This window comes from Felis catus, chromosome C2 (genome assembly GCF_018350175.1).
Source record: "Felis catus isolate Fca126 chromosome C2, F.catus_Fca126_mat1.0, whole genome shotgun sequence".
Taxonomy (NCBI): Eukaryota; Metazoa; Chordata; class Mammalia; order Carnivora; family Felidae; genus Felis; species Felis catus.
In genome coordinates this window covers 77881034-77906706 of record NC_058376.1, presented here as the reverse complement: position 1 = coordinate 77906706, position 25673 = coordinate 77881034, and the positions used below count along the sequence as shown (strand labels likewise).

Genomic DNA, 25673 nt, shown 5'->3' with positions numbered 1-25673 from the left:
AAAAATGAGTTCAAAATAATATCTAATTGAGTCACAAAATTATTCAGGGAGAATGGCTGGCATAGTCCATGGCACAGAGCAAGTGTTCAATACATGCTATCCTATGGCCGGCAAACTCCACGAAAACAAAGTCTCTTTTATTCCTCCCCACCCCTACCCCCACCCCGCACCCCCGCCTTGAGTGCTAGCACAGTATCTGGCATAACGTAGATGTCTATTTCATATTTGTGGAATTGTGGGATGACAAAAACAAATCAAGGGGACATCTAGAGTGTGGTAGATTTTTATTATTGATCTAGGTAGGCTTTCCACGGGTGCGCTCCTCCTCTGTCCTTAATTGTACATTTATGGTTTGTGAACTTTTCACAATACAAAGATTTTTAAAAGGGAAGTCTAATTTCATATGATGCTTTAATTGCCATTACAATATGCCTGTCCAATGGTCCTCAGCACGTGCTTTAATTCTTCCAGTGATGAGAACACTCTACCCCTTGAGGAGACCTAGTCCATGGCCTCCAGGGCTCTGAAATGATCGACATACTCCTTCCAAGCTTGTGCGTCACTCAGGGGAAACTGTTCACTAATGTTTAAGTAGAAGAGGGTAGGGAGAAAAGGGACACTGCTAGGGGAGCCTAAATGTTAGATCAAATGAGCAGGCTCTCCAAATCGAGTGAACTTAACCAACAGAATATAAGGGGCCTTGCTTCTGTATTTTAAGAAGTGCCTGATGTCAGTAGAATTCATTTTTCTTTTTTGAGAAACACAGAAACATTACTCATTCCATACTACAGCTTAGAAAAGTAAAGTAGGGGTGCCTGGGTGGCTCAGCAGTCAGTTAAGTGTCTGACATTGGCTCAGGTCATGATCTCATGATTCACGAGTTCGAGCCCCACATTGGCCTCTGTGCTGACAGCTCAGAGCCTGGAGCCTGCTTCAGATTCTGTGTCTCCCTCTCTCTCTCTCTCTCTCTCTGCCCCTCCTCCACTCTCTCTCTCTCTCAAAAATAAATTAAAAAAACATTAAAAAAATTAAAGTAAAAGAAAAAAATGTTACTATTCTACTATTGGATAAGAGGGGCTCATTTTAACTAGTTATTTTCTGAATACATGCCCATTAGAAGAACTTTTGGTTTCCTTCACCTTAAAATGGGAGGCTATATTTTTTCACTGCCAGCTTCAGGAGGAATATTTGCAAAACTTCCTGAATCCCTTGGATACTACCTAACACAGGTACCCCTAGACTATAACCTACATATGAAAAGGTGGAGGGAGGAGTATTAAGGAGTCAGAAAGTCTGAGCTGTGTGTGCGTGTGTGTGTGTGTGTGTGTGTGTGTGTGTGTGTATGTGTGTGTGTTAAAGGGGAGAGCAGAGAAAAGCAGTTGCTGGTTACTCTTCTATTCACAGTAATTGAGGAGTGATTTGTTTTTCCTGGAGAGAGTTGATTTCTTAAAATGCATTAAAAATTTTTTTAATATTTATTTTGAGAGAGGAGAGAGAGAGAGAGGGAGAGGGAGAAGGCAAGCAGAGGAGGGGCAGAGAGAGATACAGAATCCGAAGCAGGCTCCAGGCTCCAAGCTGTCAGCACAGAGCCCAGCCCGACATCAGGCTCAAACTCACAAACTGTGAGATCATGATCTGAGCCGAAGTTGGACACTCAACTGACTGAGCCACCCAGTCGCCCCGAGAGAGTTGATTCCTTATGCAGCTTCATCAAGGTGACTTTTCTGAGGTAAATCTAGAGAGTTTGCTAGGTATTGGTGCCCTTGGCATCAACCTGATTTCATTTTTCTGGAGAAAGAATGTGTTTTACATTTCCACATAGAAACAGCAACATAAATGATACTTGGAACATATGAAGTCCAGTGGAAAGCCTTTGTAGACACACCGCTTTGAGATCTAGTTTCCAGTTTTCTGAGTGGCTTATGCCCTGGCGCTGGTAAGGATTCACTCAACCACACGTGGTCCCAATGCTTCTGTGTGATTATCAAATGTCAGCAGTAACATTTTACAATATTGAAGAAAGTGTGTGGGGACAATTTAATGCTTTCTCCCTGATGGAATTGGATGAATTGAAAGTACTTTTATACATGAAGAACTTGGGAAAGTGTAGGAAAAGAAGCTATCAGCTGCCTGAAGCACTTGGAATTGATTATAGGTGTGTAGGCTCACAGAAGTCTCTACAACTAATTTTCTCAAATGGAGAGCGTCACCTGTTATATATCAGCCACGTAAAGGAATAAATAATTTTCATTTGTGACATTACTTCTACAGGAAAATATGTTCGGAAATTTAGATGACTGTAAACATACTTTTGGCACACAGTTTCATATTGAATTTAACTTTTCACGAAGCAAATAGAACTGATTAAATTTCATCTCTTTCAAACTTGCAGAGAAACCCAAATCCCAAAATACTCATGTTTTACAAACATGCTGCTGTTGAAAATAATCCATGTGTCTTCCAAGTATGATAAAAGAAAATTCCTTTTGCTTTCCATCTAACTGATGATTAAAAGTCAGAGAAGCCTTTGTGTTGTGCTTGTAGATGTAAATCTTTAGCCACCATTTAGTTATTCATGCAGTTCCCAGACTTTTCCAAAGTAAAAAACTTAGAAGACTTTTCTTCCTCATAAAGCCCTAAGTTGGGCCATTTCTCTGCTTCAGTTTTCCCTTCAGAGTCAAAGAAACGAAAAGTAACACTATCCATTTCTCTTTATTTGGGCTGATTACCTAAGAATTTTAATTACTCACAAAATGCCTTAAAAACTCCACCATATGTGTTCATCTGAAGTAGAGTTAATCTGTGAAAATGAATCTGTCAACTTGGAGCTTTTGAATCAAAACATTGTTTAAATCGATTTCTCTTCTTTTTTTGGGGGGGGGTAGTGGTGGTTAGATTCAGTACTTTTTAAAATAGTTACAACTTTCTGTTAAAAGTATAGCTACATTAAACAGCAGTATTATCTGCTTTCACATCTTTAAAAGGCAGAATTACAGGGGCGCCTGGGTGGCTCAGTCAGTTGAGTGTCCAACTTCGGCTCAGGTCATGATCTTGCGGTCTGTGAGTTCGATCCACGTCGGACTCTGTGCTGACAGCTCAGAGCCTGGAGCCTGCTTCCAATTCTGTGTCTCCCTCTCTCTCTGCCCCTCCCCTGCTCATGCTCTGTCTCTCTCTCTGTCCAAAGTAAATAAACATTATTATTTTTTTTTTTTAAAAAGGGCAGAATTACAGTTAACCTTGCATTCGATAATTAATGAATGACTGATTCTCACATTGTAGTCCAGGCATCACTTACTTTCAAACATTGAGCATTTCCAAATATGGCCACTAGATGGAGGAGAAGTAAAGAAATCTTTTCAACCACCTGCCTGATGTTCTTTCCAACTGTGTGAGATGCAAGCATTTAAAATTTTGTTTTAGTGTTAGCAGAGCTCAGAAAACAAATGCTTTCTGCACAGAAGCTTTTCAAAAAAAAAAAAAGATAATTTTGTGTCAGGATTATAAACAACCTGGATCATCAATTTTGATTTAATTTCCCAGATCATGAAGCATTAAAATACTCTGTTGATACTTAAGCTGTTACAAAAAAGTGTGAGTCATGATAGCCTTTTAGATATACATCATTGCATGAAACTGTATGAAATATTTTTTCTTAATTATTCCAATGTTTCTGGACAACCTTAACCACAATTTCCATAGGGTTCCCCCTCACCTGCTTGTATGCCATGAATGATATATGGATGTTTCACTATGAGTAAAGGGTACAAAATAGGAAAGGAAAAACATAAAATTCAGAAAAAGTTGTGGAAATAGCTTGAATAATGCAAAATCCTTGAAGTTTGTCAGATACATGCCCCAACTATTTAGATTTTGTATGGAAGAAAGATATCATTTACATAATCCATTTACAATTCAATTATCTCTTCCCTTGGAAAACATGTTTTCCTACCATGGTGTATGTGCTCTGGCTTAAAGTCCAAAGGATGCTGGCTATATGGCCTATTAACTCAGTAGACTGGTTTTCCAGAGGCATTGATTTGCTTAGGAAGACGGTGATGGAAATTAACTGTTGATTTTTACCTATGAATGTGAATTTAGAATCTCATCCAAAGTGTGTGTGTATGAATGTATATATATATCAATTTTCAGGTGTAGGTTTACTTACAGTCAATCATATAGATACGTGTGTGTGTACACACACACACACACACACACACACACACACACATTTTGATAACTAAAGGTCTAGAGCCCAATGCTCAATCCAAGCATATAGAACACCACGTTGCTTGAAAGCTATTCTGTAGAATCATTTGTCTAGCCCTAGGCATGGATGACTTAGAAATTGGTGTTTTTTGGGGCGCCTGGGTGGCTCAGTTGGTTAAGCGTCCGACTTTGGCTCAGGTCATGATCCCACCGCTTGTGAGTTCAAGCCCCATGTGGGGCTTTGTGCTGACAGGTCAGCCTGGAGCCTGCTTCAGATTCTGTGTCTCCCTCTCTCTTGGCCACACCCTCACTCATGCTCTCTCTCTCTCTCTCTCTCTCTCTCAAGAATGAATAAAACATTTAAAAATTTAAAAAAAAGAAATAGGTGTTTTTATGCTTCCATCAGACTAATATATATAATATATATACTATCTATATACATATATATGTATACTATATGTATACTATATATGTATACTATATATATACATATGTATATATGTATATACGTGTATATATATGTATATAGTATACTATATATGTATACTATATATATACATATATATACATATATGTATATATAATATATATAGTATATATATGTGTATATATAATATATATGATATATATATGTGTGTATATATATCTTCTAGTCCATTTTACAGATGGGCAATTTAAAGAATATATATGATTGGTGATTCCATTTCTTTTTTTTTATTAAAATTTTTTTTAAATGTTTTTATTTATTTTTGAGACAGATGGAGACAGAGCATGAGCAGGGGAGGGGTAGAGAGAGAGGGAGACAAAGAATCTGAAGCAGGCTCCAGGCTCTGAGCTGTCAGCATGGAGCCTGACTCGAGGCTTGAACTCATGAACTGTGAGATCATGACCTGAGCTGAAGTCAGATGCCCAACTGACTGAGCCACCCAGGCACCCCAGATGGTGATTCCATTTCTAACATTTTATGATGTATACATTTATTGGGCCCCTTTATACCTCTTGAATTCTCAAGCTCAGATATTTGAAATCCAATAGTCTGTGAGTCCTCGGAAAATGGCAAGATTGAGATAAATGCTACATAAATTTGCCTGCATAGGTTTACTTACAGTCACAGTCTTGGCATCCATCTCAGTGAATATGAATTCTCCTCCTTCAAAGTCATCATTCATATATAGGAGAGCGCTATAAGAAAAAAAAAAGAAAAAAATGTATACTATTATATGTTTACAAAAGCATCATCACAGAATACTGACAAATGGTTGTAAACTGACAAGCCTGATTGGTAAGTTTCTTTTGAACTAGACATTGAAATAACCGACTTTCCTAACCCTAAAGAGTAAGTAAGGACAGTTATAGTTTGGGCCCTACCCCAGAAGTATTTATTTGTTTCACTTATGCTAAAATTTTCATTCTATGTTAAACTTCAACTCACATTTCACTTTTTCCCAAGAACACCTAACTAGATTTAATCTACCCCTTTGCACCTGCCCACACTACTTACAACTCTCTTCTTCCCTTTTATGCTTGTAACTCTAAAGGATGCATTTTTCCCCTAAGTAGCTACAGAACTCCAGGAGGTGTGGTCTTGCCTTGAAGATAGGGGGTGCTCAAGAAATGTTTTTGTATGGAGCACGCTGCAGTTAATAATTAACACACTACTATATACATGAGGACTATAACTCCTGACAATTCTCTTTACACACTTACATAACATCCCATTTCTTCCTCTGACTTTCCAGTTTCTTATGTATAAAAGGCTGACCTAGGTAAGTGGCATTGTAAGATCCCTTTGTGCATTGAGACAGCATATCCCTGTCTTCTCAGACTGAACTATACACACGACAAGGGATATGTTTCGGTGAAAGCCAAACGATCAAATAAACAAAACAAAACAAAACAAAAACCCTTTAGTTTTTACATTAAAACAAAATGGGCACGTTGTGGATTAAGATGCAACAAAACGTGCTTGGAATTTTGTGGCAAAAATATGAGATGATCACGTCGCTTCCTGGTTGTGGCAGCTGCTTTGGGAGCTTATTGGAGAATCTCTGCCTCACAGAGATGGATATGATGACAAGCAAAACAGATCAGTTTTCTAGTTTCCATGGGTTTTTGATAACTGTTGGGCAGAAGCTTGCTTTAGAAGCTTGTGCTGGTTGTACCTGTAGTCCCGGAATGTGTAGGCGGGAGGCTCCTTCCAGCATTCATTGGCCTCAGGATCCAACAGGCAATTGTCAGCATGGATGGGATGACTGAGGTCAGTTCTTCTCTCCTGCTGACCTGCCAGAAAGTGGAAGGAGAGAATGGCAGGAGAGCAGTAACCTCTAACAGCAGAGCTGACAACCGGACTGTCTTCTCCTATCGCTGGTGCCTTTTGGAAAATTTTGGAGACATAAGTAGACCCAGATAGATTTAAGAACCAGATAGGCAGTCAAGAGACTGGTCTTGGTTTGGTGCAAACTTGATGTAAAACCTTGGGCAAGTCACATCTGCCTGTTCTGCTATAAAAGTTTCCTGACATAAACATACATAATTGAATTGCCCTGCTTCCATGGGTTGTACTTCATGTAGGGCAGAAAAAGGGGAGGGGTGAAATGAAAATGTAAAAAAAAAAAAAAAAAAAAAGATCCAGCTGAAAGTTCATATGTTAAAGTCTTAAAGTCTTCTCCCATGACACTGTCCCTTCCCTCCTACTCAGGAGGGTGTGGAAGAGAAGATCTAGGGACGAAATAATGACAGCAGGGAGTGAGGCAGTCTCTGCCTTTTTAAGAACATATCTTTCAACAATCCCTTCATCTTCCATGCTTCTACTTAATGCTTTTGGATGCAAAGGGGGACCGTGATTTCCAGGTTCCTGATTCCCTGGAAGGTAAAGCCTAAAGCAGAAAAGTATTTCTCTGTGTGACTTTAAGCTACTTGCTTAAGTGGACTTGAAAGGAAAGATAGGCAGAGCAATGGTGGTTTGGAACTTTAGGTGACCAAAAAGGAGTAAAAGAAGGAAGGGAAAAATAAGGATTAGCAAGCTTCTTCTGTTTTAGGAATTTGGAACTTTGCCAAACCATTAGTCTAAAATGTAATAGAGCTTTGTGTTACATTGTTTTCTTTCTCATGTCACTGTGGGTGGAAGAGAACAAGTTCACACTCTGGAATCTTACCAGACAGGGCTGTTCGGCAGACCATGTGTGTATAGGAAAAATACAGGGTTGAGTTCAGCATGAAATAGGATTCTACAATCTTTCGAGCCTTCTCGCTGATGTCATAAAACAGACGGGCACTCTTCAGTGGGACTCGGCCTTCATAACCAAACTGAAGAAAAATAAAAACACTAAATAGCACTGGGTTGATTGGAAGACTTGAGAAAAACAGACACCAGGTTTCAGTAAGGCAACAGAGGGATGGCATGTCTGCGTTGACTAGTGGGAATACGATTACATGCTTGTGGATTTGAGTTAGTAAAATGAGCCATTGAAAGTCACCCTTCCTAATCACAGAGGGAACACTGAAAGCTAATCTCTTCATCCTCTCTCCTTTAGAGAACTTTCCTCTTTCTCCCCAATGATGCCTGTTGAGGTACAGGATAATCACGTGGTTCAGTATGATTTCACCATTGGACCAGGAGCTCCCTGAAGACAGGGGGGTTGTATATTATCTGTCAGTTGCAAGTTGATGAGATATAAAGTTTGATAAATTGGTGACTACATGAAGGGATCTAAAACAGAAGGCCCTGGGTTGACACTTAGGACCCAAGCCCAAAAGAAGCTATGACTGTACCTTGAGTGCTTTCAGGACAGTGGCACCTTCAAACTTTTCATTGGGTGTATGGGGTGAAGTTTTCCCTCTGTATCCATCACCAACGAGCATGATTCCCTGGAAGCAATACACAAGAAGATGCTTTATTAATAACAACTATGAATTAATCAGGTCTCCATTTTTTTCCTTGACTGCCAGGAAGCTAAGGACCAAAGTCAATACTCAGAACCATCCCTATTTTGTACCACGATGCTGGTATCATTAATTCTTCCAATCAAAAGAGATATCTTTATTTAAACTCAACTCTACATTTTCCTTACAAAATATCATTTTTTTGTAGAAATGGGTAGAATATAAATGATTAATATATTTATTATCGATTAAAATAAAGAGATTCTCCCAGTGACTTTATATGGTAGCCAGGGCATGTGCTGAATGGGTCTTGTTCTAGGTATGAAGCCACTAACTACCCCAGATCCATTCTGTGTCCAGATCTAGACAAAAGTAAGATAATTCCAAACAAGGCTATGAAAATGCTCCCACAGTCAATGTCCCTGTCCTAAAGAAAGTGGTATTTCAGATCTGGTTCCTGACTCCAAGTGAGCCCAGGACCAGACAACTCCAGGGCTCATGCCAGGCCAGCCCAATATCAGGCTCCCCTCCCTCTCTGGTCCTCACACTGGCCACGCTGTGGAGCTCCCGGCACTGTTCTTCCGACAGGACATTATCCAGGAGAACCCGCTGGGTCCCGTTCAGCTGCTCTGAGTTATAGACAAACGTGATGTTCTCGTAGAGCAGAGGACCACCTGAAGGGACAGAACACATTGTCTTCTCTGTTACCTCTGTTCCCAAGGGGGTCAGCACACAGCATCCAACAGTTTTCAATGTGAAATTCATGAGACTCCATTTGCCCATGAATGCTTAAGAAGGCAAAGACAAATTGGAAGCCTGATAAATTCAATATGGATTCAGGAAAAAAGACAGATGTCCGACTGTTAGGCTTCTCCATGGCATCACAATAATATTAACACATTTGTTAGTATTTGGGGTTTGATAAACCATCTTTTCAGCTGATTCCAGTGATGAGCCTGTAAAGTAGACTCTGAATCTCACAGGATTCTCTGTGATGACTCTGAGAAGACCTTCCAGAATTCTCTGGGCAACAGCACCCACCCTTCTCCACAACGCTTGGTCCATAATTCTGTTACAACACCACATGCAATTACTTGATTACATGTTTGTGCACCCACACATGAGATACAAAACTCAGTCTCACTTGTTTGTAGAGAAATGTCTTCACTCCACAACTCAGCTGGTAAATCCATCACCAGAACAGTCACACCCAAGCCAGCCAACTCCTTCCCCGTCTTCTTCCACCACTTAACTGACTCTAGATGGTCTTATTTTTGGAATATTTGTTTTTCTCTGTTCTCTGGGAAAATCTTTATATCATTTTCTTTGCACAGGAAGGTTTTCTATAGCCACCTGCTCTCTCCATGAATAGAGCCCACATCTTTATGAAATTAGCCCATATAGGCTTTTCAGAAGGTGATGCTCTGGGGTCATGTTTTAGGTGGTAACTTACAAAACCTAGACCTGACAAAGCCCTTTCCTCACAGACATTACGACTGAAGGACAAAGCCTCTGCTGGTGAGGAAATCTTCAGATGTAACAGAGTACAGCCCTCTTGACCAGAAAACTGAACAGAAAAGAAAAACGGGTTTTTGCTCTTTATAGTATTCCAAAGGGACCTGACGCAGGTGTTGTCAGTAACAACAGTTTGGCCTGGATGGAGGCACTGGGGGGGTGGGGGAGCAGGGGCACAGCTTCTCCCTTCTTCCCCCAGTCAAGCAATGGTCACCAACACACTAAAACACATCAGTTAAAGAAGGAAGAAACCAGTCGAAGTTTCTGTCTATTCTATTTCTTGAAAACAAAACCAGTCAAAGTTGGGAAAACAACAAATTCATTAGTCTAGTTAGGATGAAAGAGTCCCCACAGCCCACAATTAGTGAAGAGACAGTGTTTCTCAATCTTTGGTAATATACAGTTATCTGTTAAGGAAACGTCCCCTAAGGAGGTGCAGGGCTGACACATTAGTTTGCCACAATTTTGCTTCCGTGCTTACAATATGATAGAACTATGAATGGTATATTTATCCTCAGAGTTTCCAATAACTATAATTCCAAAACTGATTCACAACATTAAATAAAAGCAAGACCATAAAACCAACTACATTCAAGTTAATGATCTTAGTGAAACGGTTAATGTTATTTTGCAGAAACAAGAAAGCTACCTTCCATGTGAATATTCTACTAACTGATCTGGCCCAGGTTCTTTTCAGCCAGCATTCTTCATAGTATTTTTGGTGTGTAATGACTCATTCCACTGCAACTTTTCTCTGTTGAAATTACTATGAAATTGTAGGGTTCCATGATGAATTTGGGCCTTTATCTGGTCCTAATACATTACTTACCAGTTTGTTCTACTTCATTTCTTGTCAGCCTTCAACCACTGAAGTATTACAAACTGGTGTTGATGTAACAGTAACTGCACCCAATGCGGTGTGAAATCTCACGGTAGTACTTGGTTATAAGGTCGTTATTTACATGACCCACTAGGGGCCACATCAAAACTTATAAATACAGAATTTCTTGGATTCCAGGAATATAACCACAAGTTATAATTTCAATACCAATCTTTTGGATGAGTTAAAAAAAAATACGCATACATGCACAATTCAGTGCCTTTGTTTCGCAGAAAGTTTTTGATGAAAAAAGAGTTTCTTGATCAAATGTGTTTGGGAGCACTAGGTTACATAAGATTTAAGAGAAGTTCTTAGAACTTTTAGTATCTACACAGGCATTGTGAATATCCTGAGTATCAAAACAATATGAAGCAGTTCTCACCATTAATCTTACCCTGCCTTCCTTCCCTCCCTCCCTCCCTCCTTTTCTTTCTCCCTTCCTCCCTCCCTCCTTTCCTTCCTTCCTTCCTTCCTTCCTTCCTTCCTTCCTTCCTTCCTTCCGGCAAAAAGACTCTAAGATGGCCCCCTAATGATGACTGCCCCCTGGAATTCATGGGTTTGCATAATTTGCTTTCCTCAAGTGTGGGCGGGGCCTTGAATTTGCCTCTAAGCAACAGAATATGGACAAAGTGATGGGATGTCACTTCTGTGACTGCATTGCATGAGAATGCAACTTCTATCCTGCTAGCAGACTCAGTTTATTGCCTTCTCCACTTGCAGTTTGATGAGGCATGTGGCTGCATTAGACAGACTCACGTGGCAAGGAATGAGGCAACCCCCCAGTCAACAATCAACTAGGAACTGCACACCTCCATCCACTAAGACTTTCAGAACCAAATTCTATCATCTGAGCTTGGAAGATCATTCCCTAGTCAAGCCTTAAAGAGACCCCAGCCCTGATCAAACTACTTGACAGACCCTATGACAGACCCTGAAGCAAGGGACCCAACTAGGCTATCCCCATATTCCTGACCTCAGAAACGGTGGGAACTATGGCATAGTTAATGCATGTTATTGTAAGCTGCTACATTTGTGTTATTTTTTTGTAGCAATAAAAAAACAGTAGACCCCCCACACTCCCCGGCAGAACCTCTTAACATAAAACACAGGTTGTTTGAGAAAGGCTGCTCCAATCTCTACAGCTGATTAACATTTGTTGCCAAATTGAGGCAGTTTCTCAAATATCTGGGAAAGTAAACTGGATATTCCACTCCCATTTAGAAATGTAAAAGAGATGTTCTGTCAACAAGCAAGACAAGATACTTGTAGGTTTGCTGAAAAGCATTTTCTGATATAAAACCCAAATAAAAATGGATGACTGAATACGGGTTTAGTGAGCTCAGTTGCTTTGTACTTTGTCCTATTTTTTTTTCCTTTTCTATGCTGAGAGTGTATTACTTTAAATATAATTACCTTATTTTCAAATATGGCTTATTTTCAAATATGGCAAATATAGTTACTAAAACTAAAACATTTAGAAAAATGTCCACCATTATCAAGTGCTCTATAAGTATTTGGTATAATTATGTTGATTATTATAGTATTATCATCAAATATGCCTGGTATATTGTGTTATGTTTTGACTGAGGCATCTTAATAAGCATAAAAGAGTATATTTTAAAAAGTGCTACTGGGATATCGACAATTCCCCCAGTCCTGCCACATGGAACACACAAAAATCAGATGAAGAGACAAAATGCAGCATGGAGTCTTAACTCCCTACACACCAATAGGTTCAGGCAGAATCTGTTCTGGATATCTGCTTTTCATGTAGTTAACAGAATCACCACTAAGCAGAGAGTTTTATACAGAGCTTTCCTACACATGCATGTAACAGAAAAACAACCAACTACCCAACTATTAACCAAAAGGAAAAAAAATAGGCAAAACAAACCCTGCTATCCAAAAATGCACATCTAGCAGCCTACAAATGACTAGTAGCACACCAGACAGAGGAAAACATTGAAATAAAAATAAAAATGTGGTCCAATAAGTTGTGGTTCCTGGGGCCTGATTTGATGGCTTCAGCCAACTCTTAACCACAGCTCAAGGAGATTTAGTTAAACAACTTAATTCTTCTCTCATTCATAAAGTATGTGCCTGGCTCTGACTCTCCGGTTGCAATAAAGAGGGATCGTCTAGGAAAATATTCCTTTGTGCTCACTGCCTGTGGCTCACATGGCAGGAAGAAGCATTTGACCATAAATATTACAACATCATACAAGTCACAACAGGGATGTGCTGAGTAACAAGCCCTTATATGAGCATAGCCCTTTACAGTTTACAAAAGACTTTTCACACTGGTCTTCTGCAAAAAGTTGCAAGGCTTCTTTCACACCCAAGGGTCATACAGCCCAGAGACACCAAGTCTTTAGTCATCCATCACAGCACAGCACATCAGACTAGTTGATCCTGGAAAGTGGGACTCCTGATTCCAAGTTCAGTGTTATTTCTACTATACTGACTGGGATTATTATGGAGCAAGACCTTTGGAGACTGGTATTGAAAGGAGAATGGGTAAGTGACAGATGGTTTTAGTGAGAGGAGAAGCACGTTCCATGGACATCACTCTGGGATGTCGTCCTGGGTCACTCCTGCAGTGTTTAAGAGCCATCCAGGGGCGCCTGGGTGGCGCAGTCGGTTAAGCGTCCGACTTCAGCCAGGTCACGATCTCGCGGTCCGTGAGTTCAAGCCCTGCGTCAGGCTCTGGGCTGATGGCTCAGAGCCTGGAGCCTGTTTCCGATTCTGTGTCTCCCTCTCTCTCTGCCCCTCCCCCGTTCATGCTCTGTCTCTCTCTGTCCCCCCCCCCAAAAAAAATAAATAAAGGTTGAAAAAAAATTCTTAAAAAAAAAATAATAAGAGCCATCCAGTTGGAATACTACTAAAAACTGTTAGGTAACCAGAGTAGATGATGATGGCTTTGTGGACGATGAGAAAAGCTGAAACGTATTCTACACGGTGAAGCATGCATCCTTTCTCGCCTCCCTGACATCTTTCAGCCAGACTAAGATATGTAAGTGTTTTCTGGTTGGAAACTTTGCCTCGCCTCTGTCTACCACTACCACTGATTTAGAAACTATTTAGATCTCCAGTGATTACACAGAAGGCTTTCCAGTGGTTTCCCAGAGAACATCGTAAGAAGCGGTAGCCCGTTCAACTAAGCAAATTCTAGGGAAAGGACAGAATTTGGTAGCCCAGCCAATCACGGTCTCTCTCCATCCTGTACAGTCTCCCGCTCTACTCTTTATACAAGCCTTCCTAGTCAGGTTCTGGACATCAGAGTCCCTGGTAGCCAGAAAAAAAATGCTTTGAAGTTTGGCAACTATCCTGGAGGTTCCCAAACATCCACAGAAAAGTGCTGGCTTATTGGCATGTACTTCCTGGGTGATTTCTCAGCTTAAAAAGCAATGTGAACTCTGGCTGACCATGAAATTCTCTGGCATTTGTAAAACAGCTCGGGCTTTGTGGCTGCAAACTGAGGTCCAGGTCAGATTAGATGAGCATATTATCCTGTTTACTGCCTCAAACTGACTTGGAAGCTACGGAAGGAAAGGGCTGGGAAATATGAGAGCTAGAGAGAGCCAGAAATTTTCAAATCAGCTAGAGGAATGTGCTGACATACTCTCTGGTTGGGGAAAGGAGAACTGTACTTCTCAATGCAGGTTTTTAAAGCCTTCTTATCGTGCATGCATTTAATCAATAAAGGGTACACTTTGGATATCTAGACACTTCTATGTTCCATCTCCAGGTAAGGAAGAGAAAATGGGCTTTGGATTCAAATGCCTGGGTTCAAATGCCTCCTCAACCTGTTAAGAGCTGTTGAGACACCAGGCGAGTCACTGTATCTCTGTGAGCCTCACTTTTCTTGCCTGTGAAGTGAGGACACTTGTCTCACATGAGATGCTTTCAGTATTCAAACAAACGGTGGGTAAATTTGCTTGAAAAATTCTAAAATAGATAGCTATCCTAATAATTGTTAAGGATCACAACTGAGTACCACCACTGGGGCCAATAACTTATTATTATAACAGTGTTTAGCTCCATTTATAAACTACTTTCGACAACACTCTATATATGTTTGCACTAATTTTGAACTGATATAAGTAGGCATATGATGTTCTGCTCTATCTCTGTGCCTTTGTTCCACTTGTTTTATCCAGCAGAACGGCCCCCTCCACACCTCTGTCAATTCACTAGAATCTACTTATCACTCAGAGCCCTGCTCAGGCATATGTGCCTCAGGCATCTTAGGTTAACTCTTGTATATCCATATGACCTGCCTCTTCAAGTTCCCCTGATGCAGTCTATTCTGCACTATCTAGCACTCACTCCCTGCACAACAGAAGGAAGCCCTGGGAACAGTCCAAGCCTCAGGTACTTAACCGAGGGTCCCAATGATCATTCAATCCCTGCCCAGCTCACGGGATTCCTGTGGGAAACAGATGAGGGAGTGACCTTGGAAACATTTATATTGAAAACCAAAGGCAATGATATACAAATCTGAGACAGTCTTGTTTTTAAGGCTTGCTTTCAGAAGTTTATAAATGTCCTAGCTTAGTCCTAACTCGTTACTTTCCAGAGAAAGTGGGCTCTTCCTTAATTTTAGTAAGAACTAGCCAAGTCTCATCTCCTTTCCCTCCTGCTGTAAGTAAAAGTGCACAGATACTTACCCTCTCTTAAGTCTCGATCTATCTTGGGTGATGATTTTTTCCCCATTGACAATCCATGAACTTCTGCCCCCTCCACGTTCACTCCTGAAGGGACTCTGCCGTTAAAAGCAGTTGGAATTGAATTTCTCACTGCATAAAGATGCTCAAAGACAAAAGCCACCTTACTCAGGTAGTCTGTGACTCCATATTGTGTATTTTTGTTTTGCACAAGTCCACCTGTTTTTCAGGATCAAATTAACTGCCACTGCCTCCATGAAGACCTCTATTTCCTCAAAGACTGTGCTCTATTTCACTTCTCTAAATCTCCTTAGCACCTTTTTTTTTTTTTTTTTACAGTTAATTGTATCCATAACTTTATCCCCTTGGGATTAGACATTAAGTCTCAACAGAGAGAAAAGAATTATTGTGTGAATCTTTGTAATGTTCAGAGTGTTTTATTTTTGTCTGGAGCAGAGTGCATCACTGAACAATGACTGAATAGAAATAAACCAAGACCTAGTGTAGTGATTCTCGACTATTCCAAGAAAGAAGACACAAGTTTTAAACTTGGCAAACATCCAGATCATAGCAATGATGTCCTTTCAATATCCACGGATTGAATAAACCCAAATACGCAGGTGCACTCTTAGGTATCTTCTGATAATTTTAGGCCACCCAGAGGTTGAGGCCTTGAAGCCTAGTGAAAGACCACAGAATTTTGAATAGGAAGATCTCAATCTGCCAGTCCCTTGCAGTGACACTCTGAGAGAGTCCTTTGCCTTGTCAAAACCTCAGTTTCTGAATTTGAAAATGAATAGGATAGACTATGTCATCTCAAACACGTAACTCCAACGTTCTAGGATTCCTTGAACTGTTCATAACATATACATTGACTTTTCACTTCTATCATTTAGAAAAACGAGGTCCCTTCACTTCTGTTTAGATTAGCTCCACCTAATATTTTAGCTTGCAGTGAAACTCTTTGAGCTTCTTGCTTTCAAATGCAGTAAGACAATTCAGCATTAACAAGAAAAAAATTAAGCTCAATTCTGTTAATAAATTACAAATAGCATCCAATTTTCTCTGATTTAGAATCACAGAATATTTCGCCTTCAGGGATCACCTGCTCCAACCCCTTAAACTGGAGGAAAAACACAAGACTGGGAAGGAAGATAAACCACTCAAGGTCACACAGAAGTACAGGAAGAGCTGGGACCAGAAGGCCGAGGAACTAATTCTCAGTGTGGAATCTTTTAATTATGTATTTTTGCCTATTTCATAGAGACAAGGTCCTTATACTGAGTATGAATCTAAGTATTTCTCCTCATCAAAAATAAACAGATTGTGTTCTGAATGAAGAACTCACCGATTCTCGTCCTGTCGTCCTCCATATCGGATCCAATAATTCTGTTTTAAATTAAAAACAAAGAAACAAACATAAAAACCACTTCAGTAGCTTTATCACTAAAACATAACTCACAAAAATAAAATATACACTTAAAACACTCAAAAGACCTAAATCATTAGGAAACTTGCACACTGTATAAAGATCCAGTAAATAACTTAAACAGATTAATAAAAAAACAAAACAAAACAGCTAAAGTTGATGCTATTTTGGCAAAGACAATATGCTGCACAAATGGATTTTTAAAGCAGCATGGAATTAGCCTAAGCATTTATATTTTTTGTCCAAGAAATTATTTGGAATTTGGTGTCAGGAAGACAATTACATGATCATTTAGTCCAACTCCCTTATGTTTTTTGAACAAAACAAACACACAGAAATGTACAGCTTGATTAATCATCTGTGTAGGATCATAAAGTGACTTTTTCTGAAGTCTCTTGGGAGAATGAAATTTTAAGAAGATAGTAAATAGGGCTGGTTATAAGCATGTTAAAAACGTTTATTAGAGGGGTGCCTGGGTGGCGCAGTCGGTTAAGCGTCCGACTTCAGCCAGGTCACGATCTCACGGTCCGTGAGTTCGAGCCCCACGTCAGGCTCTGGGCTGATGGCTCAGAGCCTGGAGCCTGTTTCCGATTCTGTGTCTCCCTCTCTCTCTGCCCCTCCCCCGTTCATGCTCTGTCTCTCTCTGTCCCAAAAATAAATAAACGTTGGAAAAAAAAAATTAAAAAAAAAATGTTTATTAGAGGGGTGCCGGAGTGGCTCAGTCGGTTAAGTGCTGGGCTCTTGAAGTCGGTTCAGGTCATGATCTCATGGCTCCTGAGATCGAGTCCCATGTCAGGCTCTGCACTGACAGCGTGCAGAACCTGCTTGAGATTGTCTCTTCCTCTCTTTCCCTCTCGCTCTGCCCTTCTCCGACTTGTTCTTACTCTCTTACTCTCTCAAAATAAGAAAAATGTTTATTATATACCTTAAATTATCCTAATTTTTTTAATGTGCCAGTAAAAACTGACATAACAAAGACAGAAATGAAAAAAATATGTTACAAATAGGATATATTACTAATAGTGTTTAAAACAATTTTTTTTAATGTTTATTTATTTTTGAGACAATGCAAGAGACAGAGTGTGAGTGGGGGAGGGGCAGACAGAGGGGCACACAGAATCTGAAGTGGGCTCCAGGCTCTGAGCCGTCAGCACAGAGCCCATAATAGTGCTTTTTATAAACATATGATAATGCACATTATATAAAGAACTTATATGTAGTTAACCAACAGGTAAGCAAATAAAAAACAGGTATGCCCAGATAATTCAAATCAGAGGAAAAGTAATTAATCAGAATATGTGAAAAATTTATTTTTGCCGGTCATCAAAGGAATACAAGTTAAAACAACAATGATATACCATTTTGTACCTAAGAAATACGAATGATTTTAAAATGTTATTTCCCATTGCTGAGATGTTTGTAGTAAACTAGTACTTAAAAAAAATTGAAAGAGAGAGATAGAACACGAGAGGGAGAGAGAGGCAGAGGGAGAGAAAGAGAATGAGGGAGGGAGAGAGAGAGAAAGAGAGAGAGGGAGAATCTTAAGCAGGCTACATGTTCAGTGTGGAGCCCAACAAGGGGATTGATCCCACAACCCTGGGATCATGACCTGAGCCAAAATCAAGAGTCGATGCTCAACTGACTGAGCCACCTACGCACCACAGTAAACTGGTACTTTTATGAATTGCTAGGACCAATGAAGGTATGAGAAAACTCTCTTAGAAAAGCAATTTCAACAACTTTAAAACTTCTCATATCCTTTGATGGCAGAATAATCCCACTCCTGGGAATTTATTCATAGTTCAATACAGAGAAAATTGCTTATGAAACCTTAAATAGAAATCAGAACAGAGATCTCTCTGTGCCACAGTGCCGGTTCTGCAAAAAGCGTGTCTTCACATGCAGAATGACCGGAAGCGAACACGGACAAGTGGAGGAAAGTCAGCACAATGAATAGTACAATGGAGATCGATTTTGTTCTTCAGCAGGGATTGAAGTCTTTTAATGGTTAAAATGTATAAGAGAAATACAAAATGTTGCATCCAGAGTTCAATAAATAAAACCATCAGGTACAAAACACTTCTCCCCAGAAAAGTTTGCTTTTGACTTTGAGTCTCAGTGCTATGGAGATCTATTAAAGTCTTTTAACATTCAGCATACACATTGAATAAACATCCCCCCCAACTCCCTGGGTTTTGTTAATGTAAGGCAAGAGATTAGAATTTTCAGTAATTGAAGCTGGGAAATAAAATCATAAATAAGAAGTCCATCAAATAGTTCTCTAAAGGAAACATTTTCTTTTTCCTCTTTGCTCTTACTGGCTCTGTGTATGAAAATCCCAGACCCTCTGCAGCTGATTTTATTAGTTCCGATTCCAGTTTATGACGCTTCACGAACATTGCCAAATCCTAGAGGGAAAAAAAAATGAAAGAAAAGTTTATATTTAAATAACAGTTAAGAAATATGATAAATGTTCAAGTGGAAATATTTTTCATTAGACAGTGACATATGAGCTAAAAAAATATGCACAGCTACAAAAAAAAAAGTCTCCATCTCAACAGATTTTCACAAGCTATCACATATGAGAAAAATATGCTCCTGGCATTAATAAGCAAAGTACAAAAGAACTGGATTCTACAACACTTACTGAATTGCTAGATAGCTTTAAGAGCGGTGCTACATTTTTACCAGTTCTGCCCAGTGCCTCTCACAGAATGCAGTTTCCTCTCAGGACATTGGTCTCACCTCTCTGGCCTCAATGGATGCTGGGTCACTGCTGTCATCTAGCAGGCTCTCATAGTAATCCACATTGTCTAGTACATCCTCATCATCCGGATGGAGGAGAAGATAAGCTTTAGCACACTCCAAGGCTTTCACGTATTCGCCAACTGAAACGCCAGAGAGCTGCAGCATTAGAGTTAGCCTACGTCCATCTAGAGGATTTTTTTTAATATTTTTTTCAACATTTATTTATTTTTGGGACAGAGAGAGACAGAGCATGAACGGGGGAGGGGCAGAGAGAGAGGGAGACACAGAATCGGAAACAGGCTCCAGGCTCTGAGCCATCAGCCCAGAGCCCGACGCGGGGCTCGAACTCACGGACCGTGAGATCGTGACCTGGCTGAAGTTGGACGCCCAACCGACTGCGCCACCCAGGCGCCCCATCTAGAGGATTTTTAAGAAATCTAGAAACTGCTAGAGGTCAGCATTCAACATGAATAAGAGGGAAGACAAGGTAAGGCTGGAGAGCACACACAAAAATAGTCACCAATTAAAACAGATTCTCAAATACAGAGAACAAACTGATGGTTGTCAGAGGGGGGGGTGAGGAGGGGGATGGGAGGAACAAATAAAGAGGATTAAAAGGTACAAACTTCCAGGTATATGATAAATAAATCACAGACTTGAAACGTACAACACAGCAAATACAGTCAATAAGATTGTAATAATGTTGTTTGGTGACAGATGGTGACTACACTTATCCTGATGAGCCCTGAGTAATGCACAGAATCGTTGTATGCCTGAAACTAATGTAACACCATATGTTAATTATATTTCAAAAAAAAAATAGCCACAGACAAAAGGAAAGACATGATTTCAGGTGTTTAAAAGGTACTATCTTTGGTCTGCTTTGGTGCTAGATGTTTTGCATCAATTATTAAAAGTTTCCACCTTAAGATGTTTGCTACAACTTATATCATTTAATAGAGATAAACAGAGCAGAATTTTTGGGAGTTAATTCTGTGTTTGTACTGAGTTTGACAACATGATATCTAAAACCAATTTCAGCAACCACAAGTCTATTGATTGCTTTTAAACATAAGGAAAGATGCTCAGTCTCTCTTTCTCAATTAGATACATAGAAATTAAAACTAATTTGAGATAAAAAAAAAAATTTCACCTAATGGATTGGTGAAATATCTAAAATTTCCCCAGTATATTCTATTGATGGGCAATGAAAAATGTACTCCATATGGAAGAAAATGTGGCAACATCTATCAAAATTTTAAATGAATAAACCATTCAACACAGCAATTATAGTACTAGAAATTTGTCCTATATATATATATTTATGTGTGAATGTGAAATAACTTACATAAAATGTTATTCATTTGATCCTTGATTGAAATAGAAAGCTGTAACAAACAACACAATGCCCATGAATAAGGAGACACATAAAATAAATTATAGGACAATGATATGCTGCTATAAAGAAAAATGAGTGAGGAAGATCTCCATGTACTGACACAATTAGGTCAAACCATATAATATTGCCAAAATTTGACCATTTTTGACTTAAGCAAATGGCAATTTCATAGGCCCAAGTTACTAAAAAGCTTTAAAATCTGGTGTGTATATATATATATATGTGTGTATATATATATATATATATATATATATATATATACATTTTTTTTAAATTTTATGTTTAAATATCTCTACAGCCAATGTAGAGGGCTCAGACCTACAACCCCAAGATCAAGAGTCACATGTTCCACTGACTGAGCCGGCCAGACACCACCAATATATATTATTCAGTGAAGAAAACATCATAAATAACAGTATAAATAATGTGCTACCTTCTATGTATAAGAGGGGGAAATAAGTTGGTGTGTGTGTGTGTGTGTGTGTGTGTGTGTGTGTGTGTGTGTATTTCAAAGAGATAAATCAGAAACTGGGTCGTAGGGCATGAAACTGGGTTGCAGGAAAAAGGAAGAGAAGGAGGCTTTTATGATATTTAGTCTTTGGACCTATGAATATATGACTTTTTTTAAGTTTATTTATTTATTTTGAGAGAAGTGCAAGTGGGGGAGGGTCAGAGAGAATCCGAGCAGGCTCCACACAGTCAGAGCAGGGCCCAATGCAGGGCCTGATCTCAAGAACTGTGAGATCATGACTTGCGAGGAAATCAAGAGTTGGACGCTTAACTGACTGAGCCACCCAGGCGCTCCAATATATGATCTTTTAAAATTAAGTAGAAAAATTCAATTTAAAAATCATGTAAAGTGTCAGCCTAGTATAACTTGCAGGGCATTATCACAGCATTTGCCCACTTGTGGTTTCACCTGCTCTCATTGGCCTGAGCTGCAGTGATGTGAGTTGAGAGCAAAAACACATTAATCCCCACTGCCTCAATGGTAAACTGAGAAATACAGAAGAAAATGCAATATCTGTAATGATGAGCAACACCCCTCCCTCAAAGGTCTTCAGGATAGTCCATGCTTTACCTCGATAGTAGGCAAACTGTAGATAGTCATAATGCAGGGGAAGAAAGTTCTCAATTGGTGAGAGGCGGCCAGGGCGGGTGGCAAGCTCCCTGACGCATTCGTGCTGACAAACCAGCACCTGCATATAGTGATCTGGAAGACAAGAGTAAGAGGTGGGTCCCTCCTGTCTGCCAGAGTGTCCAGACTTCAAGGTCAGAGCCACAGTTAATGTAGGGCATTCCTCACTTCACCACACTGCTAGAGTGATCTCATTATTATCTTCATTTTATGAGCAGAAATCGTTTTCACCAAGGAAGTAAGTGACTTGCCAAGGCCTCCTGATCAGTGATCACTAAAGTAACTAATAGTAGATTCCAAATCTTCTGGACCCTGATCTTTTCTCTGTACTGCACTCTCCCCTTCCATGTATCTTTTTTCTACATCTCCTGAGAGTGACACAGGCCATCTCACCCCACCCATGCCCTGCTGCTGACGTATCTTTCCTGTTTAATAACTCTGAGGCCTCTCTTTGTATACTGGGTGGCCTGAAGTGTTCTGGGTGGAGATCGGATGTTCAGATCCTGGTCACGCTAAGGAACAGTTGAGAGGAAGTAATTGCCACACAGTTTGTGTACAGAAGAGAAGCAAAGATGCTTTTTCTCCTTAACATTTCCAAGAACTTTTCCTAAAGGGGAAATAGAATATATATATATATATATATATATATATATATATATATATAATTTACATCTATTAGTCAGGAACCTATTCCACTCACTTACAAAAGGCTCTATCACTTGAACATTGGAAATTCTAATACTATAGGGACTGGTAAAATAGGATAAGGAGGAAAACTAAAGAATTTGGATGCACACTCTGACTCTTTGTTCCCCTTTATTTGCTCCCATCCTTCTCACTTACAAATAGGATTCTCCAGTGTAGAGGTTGTCACACTCCCTCTAGCTCTGGGCTCTATCTCATCCAAGCATGAGCTGAGGAAACACAAGTGGCTAATGTCCCAGAGAAGCAAACATTTCCTACATTTTGCCCCAATTATTTTTGCAATGAAGATGGAGACAATCTTTTCCAGATAGAAGAGAGTTTATTCATGCTTGTGCAGAGCAGATTCTCATGAGAATGACGATAAAACCTTCTGACATTATGACTTTATATTTTATTACCACAAATATCTCCTTTCAAAAAGGTTCTCTGTTGGGTGGAGTTTGGCTTGTATCTTGATGACTTGAAGAGGGACCTCAGAACACAACAAAAAGGGTGTTTTCTGGTCTGTAGGAAAATGCACCAGTTTTTGCACAGTCTGGCTAACTCAACCCAACGTGGCACAGCAAACAGAATCCCTACAGCCCACTGGTTCTTAACTACAGTTGGAGTCTGGGAGGGAAAGAATGAGTTCTATTTGTTTAGCATCTTATAAATAAATAGCTACATAAAAATCCAATAAATAGTTGTTTTATTTCTTAGGAAAACAACAAACAACTGTTTTGTTCTTAGTTACTTGGCCATTGGCATGTCTCTTACCTTTTAATACCCACTCCTCCTAATTCCAAATGACAAGCAAAAGGGAGAGGTGGAAAACACACCCAACAAGAACGCCAAATCTGAATGGAGGTATTTTTCAATGTAAGATATAAATAGCAACAAAATGAGAGTGACGCAAGGATATTCTTTCGAGTTTCAACAAGCACAGTCATAAACAACTGCATTGAGAAGCCATTTGTATTTTTCTCCAATTTTTAAAGTTCTTCTAACTCTAAAAATTCAAATATTCTGACTTCCTAAATACATTCTGTATTTTAAAAGCCAGTTTCAGTCTTAATTTAGAACAGTTTTGAAGCAGACAAGAATTTACATACAGCTATGCTGTATTTTATTAGTTGTATTTCTTTTCTCCTTTTTATATCACATGTTATTATACAATTATTATGTTTTAATAAGTTTGAGACCTAAGTCACTTGTGTGGGAATACTTTTTAAAATTTCCTTCTCATAATAAATTGGATATGCATTGAATTTCCTAAAAGACTTACCATATTTCTGTAAGATACAATATTTGATTGAGTTTTAGGAACCATGCCTTTTTAAATCACTTGTCTTTACTGGAAGTGGGGGTAATGTTGGTGATAGGTGCAGTAAGCATTAAGAGCCTACATTAGGAGATCTCTATTTTTTTCCAGCAACCAACATATTATGATGACCTCGAGCAAATCATTAAATGTGTTTCTGTAAGTATCAGTTAGTTAATTTTCCTAAATCAGATGTAGGACATTTGTGAGACCTCTTCAGTAGCTATTAATGGAGGCAGGTGTAGAGGAGATTGTGGGGGTGGAGACAGGATACATATCCTCCTTACACTACTATAATAAACTATAATAAAGGAAAAGGATTTCCAAATAAAAGATTAAGTGCAAACAAATACTCAACAATTGAAATGTGAAACACATATAAAACTGACATTCAAATGAACAGTGCTCACAAAAATGTAGGCAGATGACTCTGCCAGAGGCCTAGCAAAACAAAACCTATGGGGAAAAAAATCCTGAATAATTCAGATATTTTTACTGATTTTAGGTGAATTGAATTGGGTTTTGAGTAACTGATAATGAGGCAAAGAGTTCATCCAACAAATTGATTTCCAGTGTACTTTTTTTTCTTTCGCTTTTTTTAATGTTTACTTATTTTTGAGAGAGAGAAAGACAGAGAGCGCACAAGTGTGGAGGGCAGAGAGAGAGGGAGACAGAATCTGAAGCAGACTCCAGGGTCTGGGCTGTCAGCACAGAGCTAGATACAGGGCTTGAACTCAGGAATCAGGAGATCACAAACCTGAGCTGAAGTCAGACGCTTAACCAACTGAGCCACCCAGGCACCCCGATTTTCAGTCTACTTCTTAATCTGAATTTTAAAAGATGTTTCCTAAATGTCCCTCTCAAAGACCTTAACAACTTATGACCTACATGTTCAAAACATAGAGTATGAATAACCCTTTTAATCTGCACTGTGAAGATGGAAAGGCCATTTCCTTCTTTTCTCCCTCCCTTCCTTTTTCCCTCCCTTCCTTCCTTCCCTCCCTCCCTCCCTCCCTCCCTCCCTCTCTCCTTCCTTCCTTCCTTCCTTCCTTCCTTCCTTCCTTCCTTCCTTCCCTCCTTCCCCTCTTTTTTCCTTCCACTCATTGTTTTAAAAATATTTACTAAGCACCTACTATCTGCCAGTCAGTATACTTAGGTGCTGAGGACAAAGCAATTAACAATACAGAACATTAGGCAAGTAATAGAGGAAAACAACAAGTTTTAAAGTCTGTGAGTGAAAATGAACCTAGGAGTGGATCAAAGACAGAAAAAGAGAAAGGATGAAAATATACACAAGTGCACAACAATAAGGATGAATGTCCTTATTAAAGGTTTCAGATTTTATTTCAAGTACAATGGGAGTCTTTGGCAGGGGGGTTCTGTGAACATACTTTCATTTTTTTTTTTAATTTTTTTTTTCAACGTTTATTTATTTTTGGGACAGAGAGAGACAGAGCATGAACGGGGGAGGGGCAGAGAGAGAGGGAGACACAGAATCGGAAACACGCTCCAGGCTCTGAGCCATCAGCCCAGAGCCTGATGCGGGCCTCGAACTCACGGACCGTGAGATCGTGACCCTGCCAAAGTCGGACGCTTAACCGACTGCGCCACCCAGGCGCCCCTATACTTTCATTTTTTAAGAAGACTGTTCCGTCTGCCTACAGAGTAAAACCTCATCAGGACATGAGGGCCAGAAAGGAGGCTATCACAGTGGCTTTGTTAAAACATACTGTTGATTTGAACCAGAGTGGTAACAAAAGGGGTGGAGAGAATTAGGGAATCTTACATTCTATTAGGAGGTAGT

The 25673-nt window shown here is 39.6% G+C and overlaps 1 protein-coding gene across 1 annotated transcript in view; it reads right to left on the bottom strand.

The window, feature by feature from the left end:
• Positions 1-25673, bottom strand: part of P3H2 (prolyl 3-hydroxylase 2) — a 148813-nt gene that overhangs the window by 5802 nt on the left and 117338 nt on the right. Inside the window, exons 4-13 of the mRNA XM_003991795.4 lie at positions 21808-21939; positions 19325-19467; positions 18898-18987; positions 16499-16539; positions 15154-15248; positions 8635-8762; positions 7978-8073; positions 7362-7512; positions 6369-6486; positions 5313-5388 (exon numbers count right to left, since the gene is read on the bottom strand). Coding sequence (XP_003991844.1) covers positions 5313-5388; positions 6369-6486; positions 7362-7512; positions 7978-8073; positions 8635-8762; positions 15154-15248; positions 16499-16539; positions 18898-18987; positions 19325-19467; positions 21808-21939 — 1070 coding nt within the window. The remainder of the gene's footprint in view (positions 1-5312; positions 5389-6368; positions 6487-7361; positions 7513-7977; positions 8074-8634; positions 8763-15153; positions 15249-16498; positions 16540-18897; positions 18988-19324; positions 19468-21807; positions 21940-25673) is intronic.